Below are 19,672 nucleotides of genomic sequence, written 5' to 3' on the forward strand. Positions count from 1 at the left end.
TTGCCACTTGCAGTTTGATAATTAGTAAGACGTGCCTCAGAGTCTTTGGCATCATTCTGTTAACAGCTTACAATGGATGCATAGGCACATTTTGCTCAGCAGCAAGTGTCACTAATTTGGTAGCCAAAATCAATGCAAGAGGGATTAATAACAGTTTAAAAAGTTAATCCTGTTAATCCATTTTAGACAGACGTTTGCATTTCAGACTCTTTGTACAATGCACATTTGTGTTATAGTGAGCGAAAGACATTATATTATTAGTCCTAGAGCCCTACAAAGATTCAATTTTGATAACAGTGGAGGAATCACTAATACGTCATTCACACTTTCAAGTGTAAATAATACATCACTCAGTGATGTCTGCCAATAAAGATGTTGCAGAGCCTAATATTCTCAGCTGTGGCCTAGGACCCAAACGTGGGTGGCAAGTTGAAAGTGTGTGGACTGGAGAAAATTGTGGAAAACAGATTACATGTTTGCTTGTTGTTGTTTTTTTTAAATTCTGGTATATCGTATTCAAGACTCAACAATGCAACAATAAAGTTAAAGTATTGACAAAAAAAAAATCATAATAAGTGTATACGTCCCAACAAAATTGGGATCTCAAATTGATAATCACCATTTTTAAGGCTTGTGAATACTGAAGAAAAAACTACATATGAGTAAGAAATAAGTCTGAAAATGGGAATGTGACAGGCTTGTTCCTTAAGTGCGAGGCATTTACAAAGAAGTGCTTTAGACAAGGGCATCTGTTACAGTTTCTCTGTACTGGCAGGACCCAAGGCAATGCCCTTTAGTAATCCCAGTCTGCCCATCCTGATGTGAGGGCTCCACGTAGACATGCTTGAACACTCCCAGAAGGGCAAACTGTCAGAATGCCAGCAATTCTGTCCTTTAAGCAGTAGCTACGAAATGTTCTCTTGACAAAACCAAATGAGCAAATCTTTGACAAACTTAAAGTGCCTCATCTGTTTTTAGACTCGCATAACAAGTTGGTCTCAAAGTTTTCCTCCATGCAGATTCCAGCAAGATCTTCATCGACTCAAGTTCCACTGTCCCATTGCGTAAAAAGCCCCCCCTGCACATTGCTGCGGTGTCACAGGATGAGTGAATGACGCTGGCCGTTGACGTGGTTGCACAGCTTATTTGGATGGGTGTCGAGTTGCGGTCTTTGGCCTACTTCTGGCCTCTTGGAGGGTCACCTGTCCCAGCAGTAGGAATGCTGTGACTGACGTCCCTTGTGACGTGAGCACATGCTCCAGCAGCAGCTCTGCATATCATCTTAGACACACTTCGACCTCTGGTGAGGAGTGTGAGGGTCGCGTTTCTGTGCATGTAAATATGTGTGCAGTATGCAGTACATATTTGTGAAGGGTCTCCTCTGAGCTTGTTTTGACACTGGATACCTGTCTGATAAAGTAGTGTTTGTGATGCCTCCATGTGCAACTCATTTCAAACTCCTCAGAACAAACAGATCCATGCGGCATGCCGTCTTTCTCTCTACAGACGTATTTGTATGCATTCTGAAAACCTATTCACTTTATCTTCCACTAGTTTTACTCCAGTCAAACTTTGCAATTACAAAATAATGTCAGGTTTGGCAGGTGTTTAGACAACTTGCTTTACACATTTCCTTGTAAGCTTCACAGTTGGCACGCTTCAGAATTTAATGAGACTGCTTCCTTCTTTTTCCTTCTTTTCTTCTTATGAACAGTCCAACAAGCAGTGGCCATCAGCAGGAGCAAAATCCCCAACACTAATAGCACTACAGATACCACCTTAGTCTGAGGCAGGTCATTGTAAGTGTAAGTTACTCCTGTTCCCGCTACACCAATCACCAAGGAGATAATTCCAAAAGGAAAGATGCAGCGGTACCAAGATTTCTCCATGCCTCCAGTTGCTTGGGACAGACGCTCAAGGGATGAAAGCGCCTCTGGGACTTTGGGAGCGCCTGCCTCCAGGGAATGAGCCTCATGCCCTAAGGTGGTTGGTGGCTGGGTTTGGAGAGCCAAGTGGCCAGTGGCACAGCCCATGCTGAGCCTATGGGCTGGCAGATCCCGATACCGATCAGCAACTGCTGGGCTGGGCTTGTGGTTGGCTCTGACCTGGAGACACACAAGAGAAGACTGAAGAAATAACCGGAGTCTAAATGACACAAGAGAAGGCTTCTAATTCAGCGCAGAAATCCACTCACACTTTTCCCTGCTCTGCTTTTCTCTCTGGCTCTTTTTCTGCACTGTGCCTGCTGGTGCTCTGGCAGCACATTGTACACTATGCTGAACGAAGAGAAGGAGGATATATAAGCTTGTAGAAAGAGGAGGGGCTTATGAGGGAAATGGGCAAGTCAGAGTGCCCTGATACGTGCTCTTTTATACTACGTCAACGATTGAAGAGGGAGAAGAGAAAGGGGGAGGGGGTGCACAACAGCCTATATTCTTGTCTCCCCATCACTGCATCTCAATTGCACTTATGTCTTAGAGAAAGAGCCTTTGGTGAACAGAAACATTCTTAAAAGAGTGTATTACAAATCTTGATATAAAAGTCTATATTGTCCTATCCTGACATTTTGGATTCAGCACCCAAAACAAACCACAAATGAAAACACTTACATTGGAAAAACAATAGTCCATTAATAATATATATATTTTTTTACTTTATTGTGTTTATTTACACTTGTCCATGTGACAAAATCACACATACAGGTCCCCCTCTGTTTCTACCCACACATATTGCTAGTGGAGGCTCTCCTTGAATGCAGAGAACCCTTGATATGGTAAACCCTCTGTCTAACTTTTGTCCACCATTATATTTGTGCACAGTATGCATTAAGACATGTATTTTTTATTTTATTTTTTATTTATTTGCATGTAGTGACAACCCCAAACCAAATGTAATTATGTATTTAAAGCATAGAAAATCTGAAAACAAACAAAGGAGATTCATGTGATGGTCATGCAACACTCATTATCTCTTATACCAGCTCTATTTGTGACAGGCAACAGCTTAAGTTGTGGGTCAGAGGAAGCACGTATCTGTCAATCTCCTAATGACATGAAGCTCAACACCTCTTGGTAACTGTGTAACAAGGACAGCCAATGCTTTGAATAAAATTGATTGCATATGTCTATATGTTGATTTTGTATTCTAGCATGAAGCATACAGAGAAACAGGCACCCAGAGCGCATCTTCTGTGACTCACCCTACTCTGCTAGTGCTCAGGAGGGCTGCTACACCCACGGCCTGCTGTGTGAACCCAGCAACACCTGTCGGCCAGTCTGGTGCAGCTCGTGCCATCCACACGTCATCTGTGAGCATGAGTTTTGTAGACCACACCAATCAACTCTATAACACTCTCTCACAAATATGGAGGGCAACAGACGGTTACAAATTTGCCAGATCAGAGTTTAAGGACCTAAACTAACAAAGAAACTAATGGAAAAATGTAAGGATTATCCATGCTATCCTGCCATCTTTCCATAATTGCTCATAGAAATGTGCAGTAATTGTACAATATAAGAACTTTATTGATGCTGTGCCCATACTTTAATTTGTTTGACCACAACACAAAATGAGTGTCACTTCTTAAGATCTACTAGAGGATTATTCCCTCTGAGACAGAACACAAAGATTATCATCACACAAAATTTAAACAAATTAAAATTTGCAAATGTTTTTTCCTTTAATCATGTGATCTTTTTTAACATATAAAAAGTGTACAAAAATAAAATGTTCTCTAGTTCCATATAAACCGTTGCAGAAGTCTGAAATCTACTTACAGGGTCCAATGTGTCTCAGGAGTCAGGTTCAGAGTCAAGTACTATGGCAGGAAACCGCTCCCCTCCTTCCCCCAGCACAGAATAGAGGTCTCTCAGAAGACTGGGATTTACAGATTTTTGCACAACTGAAGAAAGGTGTGGAGCCAAAGTGTTGGACAAGGCCTGTCAGAAAGTGTACATTAATACAAGGTTTACATAAAAAATACTTTTCTGCACTATAGCCCTTACCGTTTCTAGACAAACCTCCTGTTGTAGCTGTGCTACCCTCATCCTCAGTGTCTCCAGCTTTGTCAGCTCTCCGTCCGTTGTATATGTAACAGTTATGGGCAGGGGTGCCGTTCTCCCTTCATGCCCCACAACCTCTGCTCTCTTGGGGCAAAGACAACCCCACTCTGGCCTCCATCGATCCCATGATTCCCACTCTAACGGAAAATATGGTTATATTTAGAGTGTGAGGGTGAGCAACCGTACCCTAAAACCTTTTCTCCGCTGCTGCCTCAGCTTTAAATAGCGAGGCCCTTGCCTCGCTTCGTCAGGATAGACAGCTTTAAAACCCTACCACCAGGAGGGGGTTTGTCAAGGCCAAAGAAAGTACAGCTCTGGCAATGAGTGCTCACTGCAGCTCTGTTTTCATTTTCCATGCACCATAATAGAGAAGTTGCATTAACTCGTTAGCACTGCTCATTTGTTGCTACCAATTTATATGAGTTTAAAGTGGAAACCATTTAAATGTTTACAACTAACTTTGCTATTTTCTAAGATGTCATTCTTCATCTAGGATGTATGGACAACTGTTGAGCACAATGATATAAAAACATAACAAGCTAAAAGTACAGGAGGGCTATACTCAAAACTCTGAAGGTGATACGAGTTATACGAGTGGCACAAATGGAAAAACCCTTTTAGCTTCTTGATAATTGTATCAGTGGAAGCTGCAAGTGAATGTTACATAGAGACTGAGATACTGGTCAATATGTAAAATGGAAAAAAGGAGTGAAAGTGTCAGATTTGTGAATTATGTTACCTCTTTTGACTTGGACTGCACATTGATGGATTTCTTGGGATGTCAATTTCAGCATTTCACATGTTAATTTAGTATCACCTAAAAAGGGTAGATTATAAATAATAACTTTTGAGTATGTATTGATGATTCCTCAGTTCTTGTACTGATTGTAACCTTGGTTTTTGTCATCTTCTGGTGTCTGCAAGGCCATTAGATCACCCATCTGTCTGTCGTCTGTAGGATCTTTCCCTTGTTGAAACAGCCTGTGCACCAGAGCTTGAATCTTTTCTGGGCTACCACATGGCCACCTCATGGGGAACTGAGGGGACAAGGTCAAGGATTGCAAACTGAGTATAAAGACAGCACAGAGTAATAATACAGTATCAAGTCAAATGTGCACACTAAAACTTACCTCATATGTTCTGTGCATAAAATACAAATACATGTAAGTTTTGTAAATTGTTCAAGAAAACATACCGTGTGCCTCATTCTTGTCATGAAATGATCCCTCCCAGGCACTGAAGATTTCCTTTCCAAGGCTAGAATTTTGTCCCACAACCTGAAGAACAGAAGAAAATAAATAAAAATGTGTAGTATATTGAAACACAAGTATACTAGTATACAAGGGGTACCTCTTTTCCTTGTGTTTGAGATGTGTCCATTTTAATATCTCTTGTTGAATCAGACAATTTCCTCCTGACTCCGTTGTTTTTGAAAAAGAGGCAGGGGTGCTTGTAAAAGACTCTTTAGAATGTGTGCCACCCATTTTGATTATCTGCTTTTTAGATCCACTGGGAGGTGTATGTTGTCCATGATGTGGCAGTCCCCCCATTGTTTTTTTAGGGGCATTCGAGTGCAGACATTTTAAACCATCTGCTGGTTTCATGCTGAGAGAACTAAGGACTGTTGTCTGATATTTTCTTTGTTTTTTTTGTTCAGTTGTTTTGGATATCAATTTATCAGTTTTTGTTTGCCCTTTAGAAGATTGCAGCGAATCTTTTGTTGCAGCACTACCTTCTTTGTTTTGACTTAGAGGTGGTTTGACAATGCCTGTGACAGGGTCTAAACCAGAGCGGACTCGCAGTGCTTTTTCCAGAGCCTTTTCAAGAAGATCTATTTCTTCTTTGTCCACTTGTGATGTATCTGTAGGAAACAATTCTGTCTGTGAATTGTTTTTACTTCTTGTGCTAGAAAATATGGATTAAACAAATATTAATAATAACAAACCTGTAGGTAAATTGCATTCAGATTGAAACCCAGGGGATGATCTTGGCTGAGATGTTCTGTTAGATAGTTAAGCAGAAAGAAAAGTACATTTCTTTTTTTGTTTGGTTGCAATATAACTTTATGTGTGTGTGTGTGCGTGTGTAATATATATATATATATATATGGCACTTTGGAATTTTAGTTTCCAATTCCAACATTTGAATATGTCTTAATCATTGCGAAAGCAAAAAGGCACTGCTGGGATTCGAACCCAGGATCTCCTGTTTACTAGACAGGCGCTTTAACCAACTAAGCCACAGCGCCACCGTATGACGCCGCGTGTAAAAAGTATTCTTGAAGGTAGAGCAAAGCAACTAGACACTAACACTACTACTTACAAAACATCTAGGATTTCGGTACAAAGTTGAATTGACTGATGAATCCTGGCTTGTTGTTCTTTCCACGATTTTAGTTTATCTTCAATGACGATATAAAGCGCCATCTTCATGGAGCGCCGCGGAATCCTTTCGTTGATTTATGCAGCAGGAAAATACAAGTAAAATCTAGAGACCAAAAGAGTTATTTTTAAGCACGTGCGAATGATATGAAAAACACTGCATTTTGGCACCATTCGTTTAGCACTCACTGTTGTTTAGATCATAACCGCGTTTTCAAAGGAAGTAGGAAGTAAAGTTCCCATAACAGTGTTTAGAAAGCAATATACTTTGATTGTTAAGAACAAATTAAGCTCGAAAGATCTATGGTGCTACCACGAGGATTAAAACACAGATAAAACTACTGTGTCAGATTGCTGAAAAGTGAAGCCCCGTTTCGTTTCCACAACAATCGTGATAACGCTCTTTCTCGCGTGATTTTGGAGTTGAATTTTAACCGTCTGGATTAACCCCATAGACTGTATGACATTAACCCATGGCTGTGTTAGTAGAGTCAGAGTGCATGGCAGTACGGTTAGTGTACACAGGCCTAGCAAAAATATTGGACTGACTTGCATCGGACTAGGTTTATTGAGGGAAAATGATAAGCAAATTAGACTAATAAGCAGCACATATTTGACCCCATGGGTTTTATTTTATGCAGTAGTTAGAGTACGCAAGTAGCCTAAACTATAAATATTCTGTAATTTAATTATTGTTAAAAGGAGGGATGCACAAATAATCAGTTCTGTAGTTTATATTTATTTTTTTTTCTGACAAATAACAACAGCTTGCTTTGGAAGTGAATCATCACGCATCTTTTAACCTTCCATCCTCTGGGGCTCATGAACAGGCTTTGTGTCTATATGGGGGTATGTGGAAGTGTGAGGTGGAGAGGAGATTCTCTGCTGGCCTGCCAACCTACATCTGTTATGGGAGTCTCAGCCAACAAAAGAATAGCCTAGGCCTAATAATAGAAATAAAAGCACATCTTGTTCTGTTTTTTAGTTTTTTTTTCTTGGCATTTTGGGCAGTGTCTTACCTTTATGGCATATCCTTGTAAATGTGAAGGCAACAATACCACTAAATAAACATTGAACTGTATTTGAAATGTATTTTCTCTACAATGCTCTGAATGTAAATTGAGTTGAGAGCAGAGGATGTGCATTTTCATATTCAAGTGTTTCCATTTGGTGACACATGGTAGGCTACATCATGTATAATCCATGAACAGCATGTGTGAATCACAAAAAGTGTGTTATCACACAAATTAATGCACTGCACACTCAAAAACATGATAATATTTCTGATTTCTGCAATTTTTTCATGCTTGAGTCTTGAGAATGATTCCTTTTGGCTTTGATCTAAATCCACATGAAAGGTAGTTTTTGCACTATTGAGGAATTAAAGGAAAAGGGATGAAAAGTTTGTCTAGAATAGTCTACCTACCTAGCCCAGAGTTGGGACTAAACACATGGAATTTCAGGTCTTTCCAAAAGTCTTCCTGAAGATGGAAGACAGACCTCTGCAGCCCCATGCTCTGCTCTGACTATTTTCAAATCCATGCTCAAAACAGTTCTGTTTACCTGTGCATATGACTTTCTATCCTGCAGTCTTCTATTTAAACAAAATTTTATTACAATTATTTATCTTTTTATGTGTTTATTTGAATGTATTCTTATGCTGCAGAGGACTTTCAATTACAGTGTGTATGAGTCGTGCTATTCAAATAAATTTGCGTAGCTATTATAAAAAATAAATAAATAAAAAATCTTTAAAATAAATATTCCCCCTCCTGCAGTGTATTATGATAATAGCCTATCCAATCAGAGGAGCGCGCCACATCCACGCGCTCAGGACATATCTATGGTCACGTGACACCGGCTGGGGGGGCAGGAGGGGGGCAGGTTGCGTAGTTGACTTCTTCTCCCTCAAGTTCAGTCTCACTTATTTATGCAACTGTTCCCGTCCGATTCATACTTTAAGGTTTGTTCACAGTCTCATATTTTAAAGAGTCGCAGCATCTTTAGTGACTGTGGAGCTGGTTTTGTACTGCTCCGGTTAATGTGGCGTCGTTTTAAATGCTAGCTTTGTGATAGCATCTGAGAGCTATCGCATTCTCGGGTGATGAACTGATTTAACAATAATTATGGCGATAATTCATGAAAGCTTTTCACGTTAACTAGTTATTGTATTATCCTCTTTAAAATATGGTCCCAAGAATCTCAGTATATTGTTTATCTGGAGCGAAAGCTAGCTGTCATTTTCCGGTGAAAGTCAGAAGGCCCGTGGCTTGTTATTGTTCTGTTTTTGCTGGTCAGCGGCAGTTCATTAGGTCACGAGTATGTTTTTTGTCCCACTACACTTCGGTCAATACAGCCATTTAACATCTTGCTAAAATCGATTTATAATCAAATTCGTGTTCCTTTAGAAAGAGTTATATGTTCTCTCAGCCCCAAACACAAACAAGGATATACAATATTTCCACAAATATCAGTAGCTTCTACTAATGTAAACAGTGGGTTAGAAACAAAATGTATGGTTAGAAATTAAAGTTTTGTTCGATAATAGTTAGCAAATTTAATGAAGTGTACGTTTTAAGTAAGTGTTTTGTTTTTGTTTTCAGCAGAAAAAATGGAGACGGGTACAAGTATGGTGAGTGGATATGAAGACAAGGATGAGGATCTCAGGTGAAACATCTAAATCAGTACTGTATAAGTCACTAAATAGTTCCTGGTTTTGAATCAGAATTTTTAATTTTTTTTTCTTAAGGCCTGAAGATCTGTCTGAGATGCTGGGAGCAGGGACCCGTGAAATTCATGAAAAGGCTGAGAATACACAATTTGTAAAGGATTTTCTCAGGGGCAACATTTGCAAAGAGCTTTTTAAGGTCAGCCCTATAACCAACTAACCAAACACTTTGCATCCTTAGTATTATATTGTGACATTTGCTTATTCTTTTCCTAGCTTGGTGTAGTAGCACTTTACTACACATACACTGCATTGGAGGAGGAAATTGAGAGGAATAAGGACCATCCAAATTTTGCCCCTTTATATTTTCCTGCAGAGCTTCACCGCCATGAAGCCTTAGCTCATGACATTGAATTCTTTTATGGCCCTGAATGGAAAAGCCAGATCAACTGCTCAGAAGCCACAAAACAATATGTAGAACGCATTCATCAAGTGGGACAAGAGGACCCAGTGTTGCTGGTGGCTCACGCCTATACTCGTTACATGGGAGACTTGTCTGGAGGTCAAGTTTTAAAGAAGGTTGCACAGAGGGCTCTGAAGCTCCCTCCTACAGGAGAGGGGCTGGAGTTCTATCATTTTGAGGGTATTCATAGCCCCAAAGCTTTCAAACAGCTTTACCGGAGTCGGATGAATGAGCTGGAGTTGGATGTGGATACAAAGAAAAGGCTCGTAGCTGAGGCTATTGAGGCCTTCCACTTAAACATAAAGGTAAAAAACACACTCTTCTGAGCATAAAGGTTCATCTTATAAACAAGAAAAAATACTGTTGGTTTTGTTAACTCCCATGATACCCCAAAAGAATGCCTTTGTGTAGCCCAACAATATCAAGTGTTAAATGTTTTCCAAACAGGTATTTGAAGAATTAGATGACATTGGTAAAAACATTCCGAGAGAGGTGTCTGATGCTGGCATGTCCCACCATGGAGCAATGGGAGGAGATATTAGTAAATGTCCTTATTATGCAGCTAAAATGGGTAAGTGAATATTCCGTCCAGCTTTTTAATCACACTTTTGTTTTTGATAAATCTGAAATGAGCTCCTTTTGTACCATAGCGGCTTCAGGTGGAACAGCGTATGTCGGTCAGCTTGCCATGGCTGTGCTCAGACACCCAACTGGACAGGTCCTTTTTGCTACTTGGTTTGCTGCTTTGGCTGGGCTAGCTGCATGGTATTTAATGTGATGCAGATGTCAGCTGCTCTAATGTGCAAAGATAGGATTGTGAACTGTGACACAAGAAATCTTTTTAAACCCTTAACTTTTAAGTCTCCTAACTAGAATTACATGGAACTGAAATAAAAGTGTTAGTGTAATCCAACCTGTCATGTAGGGGCAAATGTTTTCATGAGTAACAATTATTTCATATTCAGTGCTTTTTTTGAGCAGAGGGGAGTATTGTAAATGTATATGCAATGGATACTGTGTTTTATTTTGGCATTTGTACAATTATTATAGAGCAATGGATTTGACAAAGTACCTTAAATGCAATATTATAGCACCTCAAATAGTACTGTACTTAATTTCAATGCAGGGATTGCTTTTAACGTTTTATTTTAACATGCAGTTTGGTAGACTGTATACTACTGATAAATTAGGTTAACAAGAAAATGTCAAACGTATGGTTTATTTTTTAAAAAGGCTTGATATTTTTGCACAGGACAGGTCTTATCTGACATAGGTTAAGTATTAAATGCATTTTCAGCCACATACTGTATGTTTTGCTTCAGAATTTCCAAATACTGTACACATTTGTGCATTGTCATTGGTAAGTAAATCATGCTTTATACTTCAAATGTGTTTTACTGCAGAATATTGTATTATATAAATTATGCATCAAGAAATAAACCTGACTTAACCTCCTTGTAATTGCTTTTCCATTTATTGCAGAAATACCTTTTTGTACAACAACTGATGGGGAAAAAATAGGTTTTATTAACCATCATTTCAATTAAATCTCCCTTATGTGTTTTTTTTATTTTAATCAGTTTACGGAAACCACTCTTCATCGATGTACAGTATATTTTATTGGTAAATTGACAATTCACAACATTATTTACAGTGACTATCAACAGATAAGTTGGTGAGAGAGAGAGAGTCAAAGCAATGGTCAAAGCAACAATGGTTTTCATATAATTAAAATCTGGTGGTTTAATGGACACATTGCATTTCAAACGGGCTCATAATCATTTAAGAAAGTCTGACATCTGTCTATTTAACTGTTACACTGCAGAGCAGATGTGTTTCTCCTTGTTTTATTGCAGGGATCGTCATTCAAACAGATCTGTTCATCTTCTTTGTGGACTGTGCACCCTCAAGGCGTTCAGACCGAATGCATTCTCTGCCTGATGGTCAGTTAAAGGACCTTTTACCTTAAAACAAACACAAAAAAGGGAGTTTGTCCTAATGAATCATCAGAATTCTTGACATATAACTGGACACCAAAATGCTACCATCTCGCGAGCTCTCTCTATACTCATGTAATATGTAAATATCTGAAAATACCAGCTGAAGTGGTATGTTGTTGGTTGTTAATGTGACAGCCACAAACCAAAAATATCTAGTTATGTGCTGCATTGCATAAAATCCCCTTAAACTAATCGGAAATCCTACCTGATTTGTGGCTGTCAGGAGTTAGGCATAAACAGTTTCTTTAATTTAGAGAAGATTCCCCCCTCTTGTTTCAACTCTCCTTCCATCTCGCCATGCCTGTTTTCATTGACAGAACGTTTTGCACTGCCCCCACCTGGACACAAATTAATACTACATCAGCTAATTTTTTGACCGAAGTAAAAAAAAAAAAAAAAAAACCTTTCTCCTGCTTCACTCAAAGGGAAGTATTTGTCACGTAAAGCGTATACTGTACAATAAAAAAAAAAAAATCTTACCTGTAGAGGTTGCAGTGACACCATTTACAGTTCCTTCAACATCAGTCTCATCCTCAGCATAGCTCATTAGAAGAGTCCTCTGTCTGTCAGTGAGTGACCTGTAACACAAGAAGGGTGAGCATGGTAAAGTATGAAGAACTAGCAGTCTTTTACCACTTAACAGAAAATGCAGCTAAATATATTAAGCTTAACTATTTTGAAAGCATGCGCCTATAAAATATTTTATCGTTTTAACTTTTTTTTCATTTATGCAAAAGCAGTAATTTATTATCTATGTATGAGTTGTAGACATACTTAGGGACTTTAATTTTAACGTGGATATAGTGGTCACCAAAACCATAGCCAGTGACACGGGCAATCCCCTTTCCTCCCAGACGGATTTTCTGATCAGCCTGGCAACCGGCAGGAATCTAAAAATATTATCGTCTTGTTAGAAATCAAAGCTCTTATATCACAATAATATGCTATCTAAATAGACTTACTGATAGATTTAAAGTTTCATATAAGCCCTGTGTTCTGGCTGTTCCTCCAAGAATAGCTTGTGCCACAGAGATGAAAAGGTCAGAATGTATGTCCGCTCCATCCCTTCTAAATACTGGACTTCTTTGAACCTGGAAAACCAAAAGGAAAATACAATTTTATCTTAAATTAGTCTGCAGTTGCCTTCATCAAAAAGTTATGTCCATTATCAATCACCAAGTTTGGTACAGGTACCAGTTAATATATCAGCCAACCAATACATCTGTCTATCACTTCGACACACACGATAAATGAGAAAAGATGATCAAGTAGTAGTAGACCAACTTTCTGGGACCAGCAACTCACTTGTCCAAAGACCAGCACATGACACAACCAGCTGTGATGTGACTCAATGAACGCAGCAGTAGACATAAAGACTAAACCTAGCTAGCATGTTGCCAAAGCAGGTCACATTCACTATACACACTAAACATATCCCATTTAATAGCAATTAAATTACAGTTAAAAGAAAGTGAAGCATACTTACCCTAAATGTGATAAAAATCTCTTTTTTACCCACTGGCATTCTAACTGTCTGACCATCTTCAACCCCTACAAAAATCATGTATTTTTATAGTTTTATAGTTAGAGCTATAATAGAATTATTGAAGATGTTAATTATTCCAAGAAATATTTCCGATTAATGTCTCACCTGCTGGAACAGGAACCATGACTGTCTTCCTCTGTTTGGTTTGTCCTGTTCCACGACAAATGCCACAGGGTGTAGAAATAATGCTACCTTTTCCTCCACAGCGACGACACGTGGACCGCATAACAAATGGGCCTGTATTTATAGTCTCCTACAAATAAAATGTAACGTAATTAAACATGTTTAAATATAATGTTAAATACATGTTTTTGTAAGACTCATACCATTCCAGAGCCGTTACAATAGTGGCAGTGCTGGACCTTTGTGCCAGGCTCATGCCCCTTGCCATCACACCTTTGACAGGCAGCATCTATGTTAACTGACATTTCTTTGTTGACACCTTTTGCTGCTTGATTGAATGTCAACTCCATGATGTACTGCAACAAAACCAACAGAGCAAATTAGAGTCATTAGAACAGGCTGCAAGTATTACTACAAATTCCATCTACAAACCTCTTGTGGCTGATCAAATATAGCATTAAAGTCGCCAAAGCCACGTCCACCTGAAAATTCACCAAAAATCTTGCGAAAAAGTTCTTCTGGGTCCACATTACTGGTCTGGCCTGACCAGTACCGCTGGCCTCCACCACCCTGGTTGGGATCAAAGCCTGCTGACCCATATGTATCATACTGCTTCCTCTTGGCTTCATCACTTAGCACCTGAGGATAACCTAAATATTAGTTGGGATAACAGAAGAAAAAAAAAACCTTCATAAATAAATATACCTCATAAGCTTCAGCGAGCTGTGCAAACTTTTCCTTGGCTTGAGGGTCATCTTTGTTGGTGTCAGGATGGTACTTTTTGGCCATCTGAAATATAAAATAAGTAAATGTGGTTGAAAATACAATTAGAAACATGTACCATCAGATGTCTACAAAAGTGTTCTGTTAGGTCAACGCATACCTGATAGTAGGCTTTCTTGATTTCCTTTTGGGTTGCTGTACGAGGGACACCCAAGACCTGATAGAAGTCTTGCTTATTGCTGGTGGTGGCACTTGTGTGGAAGGACAGTGTGTACATGGCATTAGGAAATTTTAATCCTGAAATGCATGAAACCGTGTGTAAGTTTATGGGGAACAAATGTACTCACCATTGCATACATCTGTAATATAATGAGTACAGACATAATTGAATACAGACATTTTAACATGTTTAACGTTTAAAATGTGTGCTTAGTATGTTCTGGTGGGGGATCCACTATCTACCTTATCTCCATGGGAATGTTTTTGCTATGTCTGGAAAAGTCCACATGATGACCTTAAACCTATCCATCCTCGTGAAGAGGGGGAGCTTACTCTTCCTAACCATGTTATGTGTAAGATCTATGGACAGGCGTGCCGCTCACGGTGATGCATGTCTTTAAAAGCCTTTTTAATTAATTTAAAGCAATTATACGCTCGTTTAATGCCACAAAGGGGAACAATCCTGGCACAGCAATAATATATCTACAGAGACAAGATGGTCGCTGACCCTTAACGAGAAAAGACACGTAGTGTACCTTTAAAAAAACTGCAAATGACATTTAAATTCGATGGCAGCACCACAGTCATTACATCATCCTCCAGAAAGCACATTAGAGCAAAATCAACATAGATACAGACAAAAGTAATATGGCTTTCTTACTTGTCTTGTCAGACGTTTAACTGTTATGTTGGTAATAATATAGTCATCCAACCAAAACTAAACCTAAACCATTAGCTTAGCAGAGGCCAGTGCCGCTCTTACCCGACAACCCTCTCAATGTCAACCCTTTCCCTGGTCCAGCACATCTCGCTGTTCCTCCACGCCAAAGTTTTTCTGGACCCAAAGTAGAAAAACTACGGGCAGCTCCAATAGCTTTACAAACATTAGGGGCCGTGGCATTGCAATGTCCAGATGACACGATCACAGTAATCCAGCGTGAGGATCTGCGAGCTACAGAAGACGCCATCATTCCCACACAACTCCCTGCACAGTAGACACTGCGCATGCGCTACAGGACGTTGCGCGTACATTGCGTCCAAAGATTATGTATGAATCAAGATGATATAGTGTTTGTGAGTTTAGTTTTTTTTTTTTTTTTTTTACAAATAGGAAGTTCAAATTCTCATTTTATGTGGAGGTTTATAGGGGTAACTGACACAAAAGCATGAGACGTATTACAGTAATTACAGATTATCCTTAAAGGTTTAATTAATATAGCTCTGACATATTGAGTAGGGATCTTTTTCATACACACATATCTGATTTACTCTCCGGAGCGGACAGTTGTGTGTGCATCAGCCTCCATACGGGCAATCTGAGCTGTCAGCTGCTGCACAAGCCTTCTACCGAGTACCAACCAGCTCCACACAGGCACCCGGAAGGCACCAAAGTCAATTTAAGAAGACAACATGAATCGCTTTAGGACATCCAAATTTAAAAACACAACTCCCAAGATCTCCAAGAAAGAGGTGAGTGTTTTCAGCTCTCCTATTCTCAGTGAATCGCTAAAATTCTTGGCTAACAGGAGCTGTACTTCTGCTTTGGGTTACGCCTTCAAAGGATGTTCTGCATCGCATCTGGAAGTCTAGATAGAAGCGTAGAAATCACACTCCTCGTGCAATAGTTTAGTGTCCCTGATGTCATGTGGTTGCAAAAATCAACAACGCTAGGCTAACAATGCCTAGCACAGCATGCACCCAGAGTTTTTCTTATTGTTATTGTCAGGCTATATGCGCCTGCTGAATGCTTGTAAGTCATTTATAACAGGTCTAAACGGGATCACTATCCTTTGCTTTGACTTGCAGCTCTTTTCCTGCGGAGTGATATTATGTAACCCCCTGCCTGTACTTTAGTGAAGCAGTAAAATGTCTGGTATGCTCAGAAAATACTGTGTAGCAGGGGGAGACTATTCTATGCTCGCCCTGAAGCCAATGTCAGATGGCTCCTTCAGCCAACACCAGAGATTTAGCGCAGCAAACCACGTGACATAGATAACTTTGCTCTGTTCAACAGTAAGCACCTGGAGGAATTAAATTATTAATATATCTGTGTTTTACATCCCAATGGAGAGGAGGAATTTACTATTAGGAGAAAAAATGCATTGTGTCTTGTAACAAAGAAGCTCTGTTTAAATAATGGTTTATGTTGGACATGTGTGTCTTCTGTCTTGCTTTATGAAGTAATGCAAGCTGTTTTATATGCAATACAGAGAGGATTTCCACTTCCTCAAGACTCTAAGAAGCTCTTCTATTCACACACACAGCTAGATGCTTCCTGTTTGTTACACTGACAACTGTTAGTTCTGCTCATTGTTGTTTATGAAGATCTGCATATATTTTTTAAAGAGTAGCATGAAATACAATTAACTACAAATTTAAATTATACATGCATATATATTTTTAATGAATGCTTTGCCACACCTAGGAATGGATCAGCAATGTTCATGGCGGTTCCATCTTCTGCCAGGGGAACCACATCAAAGCAAGCTCCAAACTGGTGGTTTTCAGTACAGAGCAGGCTGGTAAGTTTTGCTATGTGCGTATGCAAAATAATGACCTCTATAAGACTTGGATCATGCCATTACAAAATAACTTCTTGTATAATAAAACACATACATTTAAACTGTGTTGTTAACTGTGTTGTGTGCACTAATGTTGGCCACCAGTATAGAACACCAGAACAAATAAATAATAATGTTTCATTAAACTAAAAATAAATTGTGTGTACAGGGGGAGGTATGCTGGGCTTGTCTTCAGTCAAACCTGGGACAGATGACCAGTGGAAAGTGACACATATTTCCTGTCATTCAGGTAATTAATTTCAGTCAATTTAAAGCAATTTCAATAGAAACCTTTTGTTATATTTTTTCTTGTGCAGAGTTGGTGTCTGACATGGATTTCTCCCCATTTGACGAGTACCTCCTTGCAACATGCTCTGGAGATAATACTGTAAGATCTTGGGTTCTCTTTTTTCAATATCTCATTGCACTTCAAGCGAGTGAACTTTTTTTTCACTAAGGTTGCTGGTAGCTTCATTTGTTATTCAAACCCTTCTAAAACTCTCCAAATTCAGCACTTTTAGCCTCACCCACAGGCTAAAGAGCACAGGTGTTTATTGAAATATGTTGAGTCCGCATGTTCAGACTTTACCACTTCGGTGTGCCTCACAGCCTATGTAAACATACATGGATCCTTTCCAGAATGGATACTAACCCACAAGCTTTTACAACTGGAAGCTTGGTTATATTTAAGTGGTTTCAGCATTCAGCATAGTTTTTCGTGAGGAAATCTATAAAGGCTATTATATTTTTATATTTATATGGAACATGGAACATATCATGTTCTTAATGTGTTGTAGTAGATCAGCCATATTTCAGTATTTATATACATTTTTAATATGTATAATTTTTTGTAATTATACGTATATTCACACAGCAAAATAATCACCTTAACCCAGTTTTATAATTAGTAGAGTACACATATATACAGTGCATAACCCTATCTAACACTTGTTTACACATAGGCAAAGCTGTGGCATCTGTGTGATCCAGAGTTGGAGCAGCCCTCTGAACCAGAGCTGACCTTACATCCAGGACAGGGCAAACTGGAACTGGTGATGTTTCATCCCACCTCGTCTGGGCTTTTGACATTAGGGGCCACCAACTCACCGCTTCTCTGGGACACCAGCCGCCGAGATGCCCCTTTAGCAGGTACAAATCGCTGGCACTGCATGCTGCAACATAGTTTGAATGCATATCACAAATCAAACCTGTGTCACACAACTGTCTGAATGTGTGTTTCAGTGTGAAATTTCATTATGTTTTCTCTCTGTGCGTTATTGGATTAATTTAGTCTGAAAATATGTTTTTCCAGCATTTACAAAAAAATAAATTCTACTTACTCTTGAGACTAATTCAGCTTTCCTTTGTCAAATATAATATAAACATATAAAACCACATATCTGACTGGCTTAAAAACATTTATTTAAACTACTTCTTTTACTGTGAAGAACTGTCTGAATTATGCTACCTACGTTTTTCAGCCCTGTGGCTCTGTCTAATTGCTGGAGCAACAGAGGTAATGTTTTTAGTTTGAGTCCTGCTTCCAGTCTCCTTGAACTGGCTTCAGGATATAGCCACTATCCTCTGGCCTGACACCCCTGTCCTGCACACAAGCACTGCCCCATTTACCCCATCCCATAAGAGCTGGCCTGGCTGCTGCTGCTCACATCTGAACCTCCACGCTCTCTCTTTACTACCATCTCTTTACATCACTCAGGAGTGAGATTGAAGCAGTAATCAAGACTTATAAATATTTATGTTTATGTCTTGTGTGTTTTGTCTGATTGTGTGTGTGTTATGAAAGGTTTCACATCATTCTGTTTTTGTGTGTTTTCATATCAATTTCACTGTGCTGTGGACACAAGATGCTAGTAAGGCCTTGGATGTGTTGTACTATTCATAATTCATCTTCATCACCTACAGAGTGAATACTCTATTTAAACTCTGCTTCATTATGCCTTTTCACATTTTTAACCCTAAATTGCCCTCTCACTTTTATATTGTACTCATGTTGTTTTATTCCTAATATATTGTATAATGTACATTCCTAATGTTTAATCACATGCATTGACTTGTTTTATGCATCATGTTAACTGAAAACATTTCTATGCAGTTCTGGAGAATCACAGTGATCAGTTGCAGAGCTTGAGCTGGAAACAAGACGGTTCACTGCTGGCTTCCTCCTGTAAGGTGAGCAATTTAGAAATATGTTAGGCTATTTGAAAAAGAAACAACAACAAACAAGAAACAACAAACAACAACAAACAAGAGATAATTAAAAATAACTTTTTTTAAAAGTAAGATTACAGGAGTACAGATTTTCTCCATCATCAACCATTCACTTTGCGGTCTAAATGCATCACATGTTTTACATATAAATGCAAGGTATTCCAAATGTGTGTATATTTAAACATTACAAGCTAATATTTCAAGTTGCATCTTTATTTCTTTCGCCATGTTTGTTTACCTTTATTCACCACTAGATGGCAACACCAGCTTAGGCTCCTTTAAAGGGCTCCATAGTTAACTTCTCCCAGTGGACCCGTTTATTTGTTCACATGGAGATCATTTCATTAGGAATTAAATAGGTTAATAATCATGAAAGGGGTGGAGATCAAATCTCAAATTGAATACGGATTTGCTGTGTAATAAGGGAAAAAGTACTGAAAGCTTGTTGGTGTGAAAAGACTAATGGGCTGCTTGTTTTAACACATGAATGATGATGTTATAGAGCTTGGCCTTAGTAATGGTTTTCTTTAATTTAATTGTTCCTTTTAATGGTATACTGCTTATGTTACAAAAACAGTAAACATAACTACAGTTTTCAGCTAACTTTTAGGTGCTATTCTGACTGCTAATTATCTACAAATCTAATAAAAAACACACACACACATCTGGAAATCCCTTTTGCACATCTTGGCCTTGTA

General features: G+C 38.9%; 4 protein-coding genes and 1 non-coding gene across 9 annotated transcripts; 2 read left to right on the plus strand and 3 right to left on the minus strand.

The window, feature by feature from the left end:
• Positions 1–1,968: 1,968 nt before the first annotated feature.
• Positions 1,969–6,889, minus strand: LOC129412237 (tubulin epsilon and delta complex protein 2). Of its 3 annotated transcripts, none has more exons than XR_008633618.1 (11): positions 6,632–6,889; positions 6,384–6,548; positions 6,007–6,062; positions 5,412–5,922; positions 5,257–5,338; positions 4,954–5,098; positions 4,801–4,878; positions 4,005–4,198; positions 3,777–3,938; positions 3,200–3,305; positions 2,070–2,105 (listed from the first exon to the last, which is right to left on the minus strand). XR_008633618.1 is itself a non-coding variant. In XM_055165397.1 (10 exons), the coding sequence occupies exons 2-9, from the start codon at positions 6,491–6,493 to the stop codon at positions 3,792–3,794; spliced, it is 1,323 nt and encodes a 440-aa protein (XP_055021372.1). In that variant the 5' UTR covers positions 6,494–6,548; positions 6,632–6,888; the 3' UTR covers positions 1,969–2,105; positions 3,777–3,791. The 3 variants fall into 3 exon arrangements, 1 of the variants encoding a protein (XP_055021372.1); XR_008633617.1 differs by having other exon boundaries at positions 2,074–2,105; positions 3,200–3,352; XM_055165397.1 differs by lacking the exon at positions 3,200–3,305 and having other exon boundaries at positions 1,969–2,105; positions 6,632–6,888.
• Positions 6,236–6,309, minus strand: trnat-agu (transfer RNA threonine (anticodon AGU)). Its single transcript has one exon. It is a non-coding gene; the product is annotated as a tRNA-Thr (tRNA).
• Positions 6,890–8,286: 1,397 nt separating the features above from the next.
• LOC110167460 (heme oxygenase 2) lies at positions 8,287–11,034 on the plus strand. 2 transcript variants are annotated; one of them, XM_020932817.2, is made up of 6 exons: positions 8,287–8,405; positions 9,046–9,109; positions 9,192–9,309; positions 9,387–9,878; positions 10,021–10,144; positions 10,224–11,034. In XM_020932817.2, the coding sequence occupies exons 2-6, from the start codon at positions 9,054–9,056 to the stop codon at positions 10,349–10,351; spliced, it is 918 nt and encodes a 305-aa protein (XP_020788476.1). In that variant the 5' UTR covers positions 8,287–8,405; positions 9,046–9,053; the 3' UTR covers positions 10,352–11,034. The 2 variants fall into 2 exon arrangements, with proteins under 2 accessions (XP_020788476.1, XP_020788483.1); XM_020932824.2 differs by having other exon boundaries at positions 8,303–8,405; positions 9,049–9,109.
• A 139-nt stretch (positions 11,035–11,173) lies between these two features.
• Positions 11,174–15,184, minus strand: dnaja3a (DnaJ heat shock protein family (Hsp40) member A3a). Of its 2 annotated transcripts, XM_020932797.2 has the most exons (12): positions 14,948–15,184; positions 14,126–14,262; positions 13,948–14,031; positions 13,675–13,881; positions 13,446–13,598; positions 13,225–13,372; positions 13,060–13,124; positions 12,536–12,664; positions 12,348–12,463; positions 12,054–12,151; positions 11,779–11,911; positions 11,174–11,537 (listed from the first exon to the last, which is right to left on the minus strand). In XM_020932797.2, exons 1-11 carry the CDS (start codon positions 15,153–15,155, stop codon positions 11,793–11,795), a joined length of 1,464 nt encoding a protein of 487 aa, XP_020788456.1. In that variant the 5' UTR covers positions 15,156–15,184; the 3' UTR covers positions 11,174–11,537; positions 11,779–11,792. The 2 variants fall into 2 exon arrangements, with proteins under 2 accessions (XP_020788456.1, XP_020788464.1); XM_020932805.2 differs by lacking the exon at positions 11,779–11,911.
• A 121-nt stretch (positions 15,185–15,305) lies between these two features.
• On the plus strand, positions 15,306–18,935 carry LOC129412236 (coronin-7-like; the record flags this gene model as incomplete). Its single annotated transcript, XM_055165396.1, has 6 exons — positions 15,306–15,654; positions 16,610–16,706; positions 16,915–16,995; positions 17,063–17,133; positions 17,708–17,894; positions 18,859–18,935. Coding segments are annotated over exons 1-6 (573 nt in total), but the record flags the coding sequence as incomplete, so codon positions are not given.
• Positions 18,936–19,672: the final 737 nt, after the last annotated feature.

Source organism: Boleophthalmus pectinirostris, unplaced genomic scaffold (genome assembly GCF_026225935.1).
Source record: "Boleophthalmus pectinirostris isolate CB_2022bp ecotype Guang Dong unplaced genomic scaffold, ASM2622593v1 HiC_scaffold_737, whole genome shotgun sequence".
NCBI classification, from domain to species: Eukaryota; Metazoa; Chordata; class Actinopteri; order Gobiiformes; family Gobiidae; genus Boleophthalmus; species Boleophthalmus pectinirostris.

Bases quoted from the DNA above. Each gene is read 5' to 3' on its own strand.
- LOC110167460 (XM_020932817.2), top strand. From the start codon at position 9,054: ATGGAGACGGGTACAAGTATGGTGAGTGGATATGAAGACAAGGATGAG. The intron at 9,879-10,020 runs GTAAAAAACACA...TTTTCCAAACAG, and splicing joins CCTTCCACTTAAACATAAAG to GTATTTGAAGAATTAGATGA. The intron at 10,145-10,223 runs GTAAGTGAATAT...TTTGTACCATAG, and splicing joins TTATTATGCAGCTAAAATGG to CGGCTTCAGGTGGAACAGCG.
- LOC129412237 (XM_055165397.1), bottom strand. From the start codon at position 6,493: ATGAAGATGGCGCTTTATATCGTCATTGAAGATAAACTAAAATCGTGG. The intron at 6,063-6,383 runs GTAAGTAGTAGT...ACTATCTAACAG, and splicing joins ACCGAAATCCTAGATGTTTT to AACATCTCAGCCAAGATCAT. The intron at 5,099-5,256 runs GTATGTTTTCTT...TTGTCCCCTCAG, and splicing joins TGACAAGAATGAGGCACACG to TTCCCCATGAGGTGGCCATG.
- dnaja3a (XM_020932797.2), bottom strand. From the start codon at position 15,155: ATGATGGCGTCTTCTGTAGCTCGCAGATCCTCACGCTGGATTACTGTG. The intron at 13,599-13,674 runs GTTTGTAGATGG...GTTTTGTTGCAG, and splicing joins TATTTGATCAGCCACAAGAG to TACATCATGGAGTTGACATT. The intron at 13,125-13,224 runs GTGAGACATTAA...TGATTTTTGTAG, and splicing joins CATGGTTCCTGTTCCAGCAG to GGGTTGAAGATGGTCAGACA.